Genomic DNA, 10,710 nt, shown 5'->3' with positions numbered 1-10,710 from the left:
TCTCAGTGATAAACAATTATATTAAAAACATTATGATAAAACCATCAGAATATATAAAATGAGGCTGCAGAGGTGAATGTTGGGAGGTTACAGGTTGGGAGCAGAGGATGAGGGTAGTAGTAGCTATAGCACCAGTAGTGGCAGAGGAGTTATACAGTTTATGGCAGTCCGGTTGCCGTGGTTACCGCCGCTCGGCACAGATGAGGTAGGGGTACGGCTGCAGAGTCATTCCCAGCTTCGGCTTCGGGTTTGGTATAAAACCGTGTGGAAAATGGAGGTGGAATCGCTGGAGAAGAGCGGTGAAGAAGAGGAAGAGCTCCATGCGGGCGAGCTGCTCCCCCAAACAGTGTCTCCTCCCTGCAATACACAAAGATGGCTGATCAGCGACCACCAGGGATCCAAAGTACTAACCAACCCCCCTGGGACTGGAGACCAAGCACCAAGATCAACGACCACCGGGGATCCAAAGTACTAACCTACCCCCCTGGGACTGGAGACCAAGCACCAGGATCAACGACCAACGGGGATCCAAAGTACTAACCAACCCCCCTGGGACTGGAGACCAAGCACCAAGATCAACGACGACCAGGGATCCAAAGTACTAACACCCCACTAACACCCCCGGAGACCAGACACTAAGATTAACGACCACCGGGGATCCAAAGTACTAACCAACCCCCCTGAGACTGGAGACCAGACACTAAGATTAACGACCACCGGGGATCCAAAGTACTAACACCCCACTAACACCCCCGGAGACCAGACACTAAGATTAACGACCACCGGGGATCCAAAGTACTAACCAACCCCCCTGGACTGGAGACCAGACACTAAGATTAACGACCACCGGGGATCCAAAGTACTTACCAACCCCCCTGGACTGGAGACCAGACACTAAGATTAACGACCACCGGGGATCCAAAGTACTTACCAACCCCCCTGGACTGGAGACCAGACACTAAGATTAACGACCACCGGGGATCCAAAGTATTAACCCAACCCCATCCCCCCCTCCCAGGCACCATGATCAGCGACCACCGGCAATCCAAAGTACCAACCCCCCCCCGCCCCCCGCAAACCAGACACCAAGATCAATGACCACCAGAAACCCAAAGTACCAACACCCCACCACCACCACCCCGGAGACTAGGCACCAAGATCAACGACCAGCGGGGTTCTAAAGTACTAACCTCCCCCCTGAAAACTGGGCACTAAAATCAGCGACCACTGTGGGTCCAAACTACTAACCAAACCCCCTTCTCCTGGAGACAAGGCACCAAGATCAGGGACCACCGGGGATTGTAATTCTGATCCCTGGTTGGGGCGCTGATCTGGGTGCCTGGTCTCTGGAGGGTTAAAACTTCTGATCCTTGGTGATCACTGAATTCACCCCCTTCTGACAACCAGGCACCAAGATCAGCGACTGAACCAGGAATAATGGGCAGGTGGTTGCTGTGGCATGAATCGGCAGTCTCCAGGCTATTGCTCTCTAGTGGTTGCAGAACTACAACTCCCATCATACCCCGGCAGCCTAGAGTTGTTAATGTCACTAATGGATCCGGTGAGCGCTTACGTTTCAGGTTCACAGCCCTGACCACAATCCTGCGCTCTGTGACCTCCACCTCCACACCCGACATTTTATAATTATATAACTCAGACACAGACGGCGCCCACCAGAGTCCACCCCGCCCCCGACACCCCGACCACCAAATGTCAAAGCTTTTACAGTGAATCATCACAGAAATATCATCCTCACTCACCTTCATCAGTCATACCCCTCCTCCTCTAACATCATCCTCATTATCAGTCACACTCTTCCTCCTCCTTATGAGGTCACCCTCCTCCTCCTCAGTCATCTTTTCCCTCCTCCTCTTTATCAGTCTCTATACTCCACCTCAAGATCACCCCGCTATTCCTCCATCGCTACCCTCATCCTCCTCCTCCATCACTATCCTCCTTCTCCTCCAATCACCCCCCTCCTCCTCCATCACTATCCTCCTTCTCCTCCAATCACCCCCCTCCTCCTCCATCACTATCCTCCTTCTCCTCCAATCACCCCCCTCCTCCTCCATCACTATCCTCCTTCTCCTCCAATCACCCCCCTCCTCCTCCATCACTATCCTCCTTCTCCTCCAATCACCCCCCTCCTCCTCCACCACTATCCTCCTTCTCCTCCAATCACCCCCCTCCTCCTCCATCACTATCCTCCTTCTCCTCCAATCACCCCCCTCCTCCTCCATCACTATCCTCCTTCTCCTCCAATCACCCCCCTCCTCCTCCATCACTATCCTCCTTCTCCTCCAACACTATCCTCCTTCTCCTCCAATCACCCCCCTCCTCCTCCATCACTATCCTCCTTCTCTTCCAATCACCCCCCTCCTCCTCCATCACTATCCTCCTTCTCTTCCAATCACCCCCCCTCCTCCTCCATCACTATCCTCCTTCTCCTCCAATCACCCCCCTCCTCCTCCATCACTATCCTCCTTCTCCTCCAACACTATCCTCCTTCTCCTCCAATCACCCCCCTCCTCCTCCATCACTATCCTCCTTCTCTTCCAATCACCCCCCCTCCTCCTCCATCACTATCCTCCTTCTCCTCCAATCACCCCCCTCCTCCTCCATCACTATCCTCCTTCTCCTCCACCTCAGATCACCCTTCTCCTCCATCACTATCCTCCTTCTCCTCCAATCACCCCCCTCCACCTCCATCACTATCCTCCTTCTCCTCCAATCACCCCCCTCCTCCTCCATCACTATCCTCCTTCTCCTCCACCTCAGATCACCCTTCTCCTCCATCACTATCCTCCTTCTCCTCCAATCACCCCCCTCCTCCTCCATCACTATCCTCCTTCTCCTCCAATCACCCCCCTCCTCCTCCATCACTATCCTCCTTCTCCTCCACCTCAGATCACCCTTCTCCTCCATCACTATCCTCCTTCTCCTCCAATCACCCCCCTCCACCTCCATCACTATCCTCCTTCTCTTCCAATCACCCCCCCTCCTCCTCCATCACTATCCTCCTCTTCCTCCAATCACCGCCTCCTCCATCTCAATCCTCCTCATCCTCAGTCATCTCTATACTTCTCCTCCAATCACCCCCTCCTCCTCTGTCGCTATCCTTCTTCTCCTCCACCTTCATTGCTATCCTCCTTGTCCTCCAATCACCCCTCTCCTCCTCCTTCTCCATTCTCCTCATCCTCAGTCATCTCTATCCTCCTCACCTAATGAGAACGGCACGAAGGCCTCCCTCTTGGTGAAGTGGCCATTGCTGTCCAGGAATCGCTCGGGGTAGAAGACTTCGGGGTTGCTCCAGTACTTCTCGTCATAGTGGACGGAGTACAGGTTGGTGATGACCATGGTGCCCGCCGGGATTGAATATCCTCGCACCACTGTGTCCCTGGAAGTGGCATGAAAAATCCCCAAGGGGGCGATGTTGCAGAACCTGAGGATCTCATGCAGCACGGCCTCAGTGTACGGCATCCTGCTGCGCTCCTCGAAGGCCGGTGGCCGGTTTGGTCCAATCACCACGTCGATTTCCTTCTGTACCTGAACTGGGAGAAAAAACAGAGATGTGAGCGGGAGCCGTGCAGTTAAAGGGGTTCTCCAGGCTTAAAAAAACATGGCCGCTTTCTTCCAGAAAACAGCGCCTCTCCTGTCCTTAGGTTGTGTCCAATATTACAGGTCACTTCCATTTAAGTGCATGGAGCCGAATTGCTATACCACACACAACCTGAGGGCAGGAGAGGCGCTGTATGCGCAAGAAAGTGGCCATGTTTTTTTAAGCCTGGAGAACTCCTTTAACCTTTCATCGTGGAGGACAGAAAGAGATGGAATGCTGCGGACCTCCCATTCTCAGGACTGGAGGGGGACAACATTATCGAAGCTAGCAGAATAGTGAGTGCAGCTCTGGAGGATGAGACCGGATGTAACAGCAGAATAGTGAGTGCAGCTCTGGGGGATGAGACCGGATGTAACAGCAGAATAGTGAGTGCAGCTCTGGAGGATAAGACCGGATGTAACAGCAGAATAGTGAGTGCAGCTCTGGAGGATGAGACCGGATGTAACAGCAGAATAGTGAGTGCAGCTCTGGAGGATGAGACATGATTTAACAGCAGAATAGTGAGCGCAGCTCTGGAGGATGAGACATGATTTAACAGCAGAATAGTGAGCGCAGCTCTGTAGGATGAGACATGATGTAACAGCAGAATAGCGAGTGCAGCTCTGGAGGATGAGACAAGATGTAACAGCAGAATAGTGAGTGCAGCTCTGAAGGATGAGACATGATGCAGCAGCCTGGAGAGTCCTCACCTTGTATATTGGGGTACAGTGCCATAAAGAGCATGGCCCACCTCAGCACGTTGGTGGTGGTCTCGGTCCCGGCGATGATCAGCTCCCCCACAGAGTAGATGAGGTTTTCGGTGGAGTAGGTGCTGTCGGGATCGGCTGCGCTTCGCTCCATCTCATCCAGGTAGGCGTCTATGAAGTGTCGCGGTGAGTGTGGTGTGCGGTTCTGGGAGAAGCGCTGGGTGAGCTGTAGCAGGAAGTCATAGACCTGGGCGGCGTTGCGGAAGAGCTGCTGGTGTTTGCCACAGGGCAGGAGGCCGGTGAGGGGGACGGCGTTGTACAGGAAGACCCAGGCGCTGGCGGCCAGCTCAATGTTCTGGCTAAAGATCTCGATCATGTGCAGGAAGTCTCCGTCATCGTAGCGGAAGCGTTCTCCGAAAAGGATGAGGTTCGAGATGTTGGAGACGGCGATGGTGGTCAGGTGCCTGGGGTCAAAGGCTTTCCCCTTATAGGTGTCCACCGCGTCCAGGAAGAAGGACGACTCCTCCCAGATCCGCCCCTCAAACGACTTCTGCCCCACCCCAAAACCACGGAAACAGCTGACCGCCAGCTTCCGGTGCTCCGTCCAGCAGCGCCCGTACTTGGCGTTCAAAAGACCTGGTGGGAAGAGATGCTGTCAGCGGCGGCCATCGCCCACAATCCCCTGCCAGCTGCCGCCATCGCCCACAATCCCCTGCCAGCTGCGGCCATCGCCCACAATCCCCTGCCAGCTGCGGCCATCGCCCACAATCCCCTGCCAGCTGCGGCCATCGCCCACAATCCCCTGCCAGCTGCGGCCATCGCCCACAATCCCCTACAGGAGGAGCGAGCCGCGGCCATCGCCCACAATCCCCTACAGGAGGAGCGAGCCGCGGCCATCGCCCACAATCCCCTACAGGAGGAGCGAGCCGCGGCCATCGCCCACAATCCCCTACAGGAGGAGCGAGCCGCGGCCATCGCCCACAATCCCCTACAGGAGGAGCGAGCCGCGGCCATCGCCCACAATCCCCTACAGGAGGAGCGAGCCGCGGCCATCGCCCACAATCCCCTACAGGAGGAGCGAGCCGCGGCCATCGCCCACAATCCCCTACAGGAGGAGCGAGCCACGGCCATCGCCCACAATCCCCTACAGGAGGAGCGAGCCACGGCCATCGCCCACAATCCCCTACAGGAGGAGCGAGCCACGGCCATCGCCCACAATCCCCTACAGGAGGAGCGAGCCACGGCCATCGCCCACAATCCCCTACAGGAGGAGCGAGCCACGGCCATCGCCCACAATCCCCCGCCAGCTGCAGCCACAGCCCACAATCCTCTGCCTTTTACCTCCCATTTTCGTCAGCTTAAGAAACAGTGGCAGCGACGGGCGGTCGGCGAAGACGTCACTCTGCCGCACCAGACATTCCTTCACCGCGTCGTAACCGTTTAGCACCACAGCTGAGATCCCGCCCAGGTCCAGACTGAAGATCTGCGGGGGCAGGAAGGGGCCGAGTCAGGAAGCAAAGTCACATGCAGCCCCCCTTATACTGTATACAAGGTACAGACCCCTTCTAATCTGTATATTACAGCCCTAATTATTAGCAGTATATAGATGGCCGTGTCTCCCCCCTGTATACAGTATGTGTGGCCCCTGTATACCTGTCCGTGCTGGCCGCTCTGTCTCATGTAGACGTGCAGGTCCCTGCATACAGTATATACACTCAGTGGCCCCTGTATTTCGCCTGTGTGGCCCCATAGATACCTGTCCGTACTGGCCGCTGTCTCCTCATGTAGACGTGTGGCCCCCTGTATACAGTATGTGTGGCCCCTGTATGTTGGCTGTGTGGCCCCCTGTATACAGTAGGTGTGGCCCCTGTATACAGTATGTGTGGCCCCTGTATGTTGGCTGTGTGGCCCCCTGTATACAGTAGGTGTGGCTCCCTGTATACAGTATGTGTGGGCCCCTGTATACAGTAGGTGTGGCCCCCTGTATACAGTAGGTGTGGCTCCCTGTATACAGTAGGTGTGGCCCCCTGTATACAGTAGGTGTGGCCCCCTGTATACAGTAGGTGTGGCCCCCTGTATACAGTAGGTGTGGCCCCCTGTATACAGTAGGTGTGGCCCCCTGTATACAGTAGGTGTGGCCCCCTGTATACAGTAGGTGTGGCCCCCTGTATACAGTAGGTGTGGCCCCCGGTATACAGTAGGTGTGGCCCCCGGTATACAGTAGGTGTGGCCCCCGTATACAGTAGGTGTGGCCCCCGTATACAGTAGGTGTGGCCCCCGTATACAGTAGGTGTGGCCCCCGTATACAGTAGGTGTGGCCCCCTGTATACAGTAGGTGTGGCCCCCTGTATACAGTATGTGTGGCCCCCTGTATACAGTATGTGTGGCCCCTGTATACAGTAGGTGTGGCCCCCTGTATGTTGGCTGTGTGGCCCCTGTATACAGTACGTGTGGCCCCTGTATACAGTAGGTGTGGCCCCTGTATGTTGGCTGTGTGGCCCCTGTATGTTGGCTGTGTGGCCCCCTGTATACAGTATGTGTGGCCCCCTGTATGTTGGCTGTGTGGCCCCTGTATGTTGGCTGTGTGGCCCCTGTATACAGTACGTGTGGCCCCTGTATACAGTAGGTGTGGCCCCTGTATGTTGGCTGTGTGGCCCCTGTATGTTGGCTGTGTGGCCCCCTGTATACAGTACGTGTGGCCCCCTGTATACAGTATGTGTGGCCCCTGTATACAGTAGGTGTGGCCCCTGTATACAGTAGGTGTGGCCCCTGTATGTTGGCTGTGTGGCCCCGTAGATACCTGTCCGTGCTGGCCGCTCTGTCGCCTCATGTAGACGTGTGGCCCCCTGTATACACTAGGTGTGGCCCCTGTATGTTGGCTGTGTGGCCCCCTGTATACAGTATGTGTGGCCCCTATATACAGTACGTGTGGCCCCCTGTATACAGTATGTGTGGCCCCTGTATACAGTACGTGTGGCCCCCTGTATGTTGGCTGTGTGGCCCCCTGTATACAGTATGTGTGGCCCCTGTATGTTGGCTGTGTGGCCCCTGTATACAGTACGTGTGGCCCCCTGTATACAGTAGGTGTGGCCCCTGTATGTTGGCTGTGTGGCCCCGTAGATACCTGTCCGTGCTGGCCGCTCTGTCGCCTCATGTAGACGTGTGGCCCCCTGTATACACTAGGTGTGGCCCCTGTATGTTGGCTGTGTGGCCCCCTGTATACAGTATGTGTGGCCCCTATATACAGTACGTGTGGCCCCCTGTATACAGTATGTGTGGCCCCTGTATACAGTACGTGTGGCCCCCTGTATGTTGGCTGTGTGGCCCCCTGTATACAGTATGTGTGGCCCCTGTATGTTGGCTGTGTGGCCCCTGTATACAGTACGTGTGGCCCCCTGTATACAGTAGGTGTGGCCCCTGTATGTTGGCTGTGTGGCCCCGTAGATACCTGTCCGTGCTGGCCGCTCTGTCGCCTCATGTAGACGTGCGGCTCCCTGTATACAGTATGTGTGGCCCCCTGTATACAGTACGTGTGGCCCCCTGTATACAGTACGTGTGGCCCCCTGTATACAGTATGTGTGGCCCCCTGTATACAATATGTGTGGCCCCTGTATGTTGGCTGTGTGGCCCCGTAGATACCTGTCCGTGCTGGCCGCTCTGTCGCCTCATGTAGACGTGCGGCTCCCGCGCCAGCGCCAGGATGTTCCCGAGGAGCGGCAGGCCGGGGGGCCCGGGGGGGAAGCCGGGGGGTCTGCGCTGTCTGCGGACATGTCTGATGAGGAGTCCCAGGAGCAGCAGCGCGCAGGAGGCGGCCACCACCCTGAGGGACCCCCACAGCGGAGCCCAGGAGCCCCCCAGCGCCGACATGTCACCCCGCTCACCCAGACACGTGGCCTCCGGCGGCCCGCCCCCTGCCGGCTACTGGCTGCTCAGGGGGACAAGGGGCGGGGTTAGTGACTGCCGGTGTGACGTCACCGCCCATCCGGAATTCGTTTGGTCTGTTGTGTCTGTAGTAACGGGGGCGGTAACGCAGCGTCTTCTCCGCCTGTGTACAATGACCCAGTACCGCACCATCACAGGGGCCAGAGGAGAAGGGGGAGGATAGAGAGGGGGACAGAGGAGTCTGCAGGAGTAGGATAGAGGAGTCTGCAGGAGGATAGAGGAGTCTGCAGGAGGATAGAGGAGTCTGCAGGAGGAGGATAGAGGGGTCTGCAGGAGGAGGATAGAGGAGTCTGCAGGAGGAGGATAGAGGAGTCTGCAGGAGGAGGACAGAGGAGTCTGCAGGAGGAGGACAGAGGAGTCTGCAGGAGGAGGATAGAGGAGTCTGCAGGAGGAGGATAGAGGAGTCTGCAGGAGGAGGATAGAGGAGTCTGCAGGAGGAGGACAGAGGAGTCTGCAGGAGGAGGATAGAGGGGTCTGCAGGAGGAGGATAGAGGAGTCTGCAGGAGGAGGATAGAGGAGTCTGCAGGAGGAGGACAGAGGAGTCTGCAGGAGGAGGATAGAGGAGTCTGCAGGAGGAGGATAGAGGAGTCTGCAGGAGGATAGAGAAGTCTGCAGGAGGAGGATAGAGGAGTCTGCAGGAGGAGGATAGAGGAGTCTGCAGGAGGAGGACAGAGGAGTCTGCAGGAGGAGGATAGAGGAGTCTGCAGGAGGAGGATAGAGGAGTCTGCAGGAGGAGGATAGAGGAGTCTGCAGGAGGATAGAGGAGTCTGCAGGAGGAGGATAGAGGGGTCTGCAGGAGGAGGACAGAGGGGTCTGCAGGAGGAGGATAGAGGAGTCTGCAGGAGGATAGAGGGGTCTGCAGGAGGAGGACAGAGGGGTCTGCAGGAGGAGGATAGAGGAGTCTGCAGGAGGATAGAGGAGTCTGCAGGAGGAGGATAGAGGAGTCTGCAGGAGGAGGACAGAGGAGTCTGCAGGAGGAGGATAGAGGAGTCTGCAGGAGGACAGAGGAGTCTGCAGGAGGATAGAGGAGTCTGCAGGAGGATAGAGGGGTCTGCAGGAGGAGGATAGAGGGGTCTGCAGGAGGAGGATAGAGGAGTCTGCAGGAGGAGGATAGAGGAGTCTGCAGGAGGATAGAGGGGTCTGCAGGAGGAGGACAGAGGAGTCTGCAGGAGGATAGAGGAGTCTGCAGGAGGAGGATAGAGGAGTCTGCAGGAGGATAGAGGAGTCTGCAGGAGGATAGAGGAGTCTGCAGGAGGAGGATAGAGGGGTCTGCAGGAGGAGGATAGAGGAGTCTGCAGGAGGAGGATAGAGGAGTCTGCAGGAGGAGGATAGAGGAGTCTGCAGGAGGATAGAGGGGTCTGCAGGAGGAGGACAGAGGAGTCTGCAGGAGGAGGACAGAGGAGTCTGCAGGAGGATAGAGGGGTCTGCAGGAGGAGGACAGAGGAGTCTGCAGGAGGAGGACAGAGGAGTCTGCAGGAGGAGGATAGAGGAGTCTGCAGGAGGATAGAGGAGTCTGCAGGAAGAGGACAGCTGAGTCTGCAGGAGGATAGAGGAGTCTGCAGGAGGAGGATAGAGGAGTCTGCAGGAGGATAGAGGAGTCTGCAGGAGGAGGACAGAGGAGTCTGCAGGAGGATAGAGGAGTCTGCAGGAAGAGGACAGAGGAGTCTGCAGGAGGAGGATAGAGGAGTCTGCAGGAGGAGGATAGAGGGGTCTGCAGGAGGAGGACAGAGGAGTCTGCAGGAGGAGGATAGAGGGGTCTGCAGGAGGAGGACAGAGGAGTCTGCAGGAGGATAGAGGAGTCTGCAGGAGGAGGACAGAGGAGTCTGCAGGAGGAGGACAGAGGAGTCTGCAGGAGGAGGATAGAGGAGTCTGCAGGAGGATAGAGGAGTCTGCAGGAGGATAGAGGAGTCTGCAGGAGGATAGAGGAGTCTGCAGGAAGAGGACAGAGGAGTCTGCAGGAGGAGGATAGAGGAGTCTGCAGGAGGAGGATAGAGGAGTCTGCAGGAGGATAGAGGAGTCTGCAGGAAGAGGACAGAGGAGTCTGCAGGAGGAGGATAGAGGAGTCTGCAGGAGGAGGATAGAGGAGTCTGCAGGAGGAGGATAGAGGGGTCTGCAGGAGGAGGACAGAGGAGTCTGCAGGAGGAGGATAGAGGGGTCTGCAGGAGGAGGACAGAGGAGTCTGCAGGAGGATAGAGGAGTCTGCAGGAGGAGGACAGAGGAGTCTGCAGGAGGATAGAGGAGTCTGCAGGAGGAGGACAGAGGAGTCTGCAGGAGGAGGATAGAGGAGTCTGCAGGAGGAGGATAGAGGAGTCTGCAGGAGGAGGATAGAGGAGTCTGCAGGAGGAGGACAGAGGAGTCTGCAGGAGGAGGATAGAGGGGTCTGCAGGAGGAGGACAGAGGAGTCTGCAGGAGGAGGATAGAGGGGTCTGCAGGAGGAGGATAGAGGAGTCTGCAGGAGGAGGA

General features: G+C 56.9%; 1 protein-coding gene across 4 annotated transcripts; it reads right to left on the bottom strand.

Annotated features, from left to right (window-relative positions):
- Positions 1-8,212, bottom strand: CYP2R1 (cytochrome P450 family 2 subfamily R member 1). Of its 4 annotated transcripts, none has more exons than XM_069968009.1 (5): positions 7,945-8,212; positions 5,647-5,788; positions 4,309-4,941; positions 3,222-3,551; positions 1-357 (listed from the first exon to the last, which is right to left on the bottom strand). In XM_069968009.1, the coding sequence occupies exons 1-5, from the start codon at positions 8,170-8,172 to the stop codon at positions 182-184; spliced, it is 1,509 nt and encodes a 502-aa protein (XP_069824110.1). In that variant the 5' UTR covers positions 8,173-8,212; the 3' UTR covers positions 1-181. The 4 variants fall into 4 exon arrangements, with proteins under 4 accessions (XP_069824110.1, XP_069824111.1, XP_069824109.1 ...); XM_069968010.1 differs by lacking the exon at positions 7,945-8,212 and adding an exon at positions 7,754-7,800; XM_069968008.1 differs by lacking the exon at positions 7,945-8,212 and adding an exon at positions 7,106-7,719.
- Between the last annotated feature and the right edge of the window lie 2,498 nt (positions 8,213-10,710).

The sequence above is a fragment of the Dendropsophus ebraccatus genome, chromosome 4, assembly GCF_027789765.1.
Source record: "Dendropsophus ebraccatus isolate aDenEbr1 chromosome 4, aDenEbr1.pat, whole genome shotgun sequence".
In the NCBI taxonomy this organism is placed as follows: Eukaryota; Metazoa; Chordata; class Amphibia; order Anura; family Hylidae; genus Dendropsophus; species Dendropsophus ebraccatus.
This window is presented reverse-complemented; position numbering and strand designations above follow the sequence as displayed.

What these genes read in the sequence shown, in the direction of transcription:
- CYP2R1 (XM_069968008.1), bottom strand. Translation starts at nt 7,459, where the DNA reads ATGAGGCGACAGAGCGGCCAGCACGGACAGGTATCTACGGGGCCACAC. An exon ending in AGAGCGGCCAGCACGGACAG is followed by an intron (nt 5,789 to 7,105) that starts GTATCTACGGGG and finishes CTGCCCCCGCAG; the next exon opens with ATCTTCAGTCTGGACCTGGG. An exon ending in ACTGTACCCCAATATACAAG is followed by an intron (nt 3,552 to 4,308) that starts GTGAGGACTCTC and finishes TTTTTCTCCCAG; the next exon opens with TTCAGGTACAGAAGGAAATC.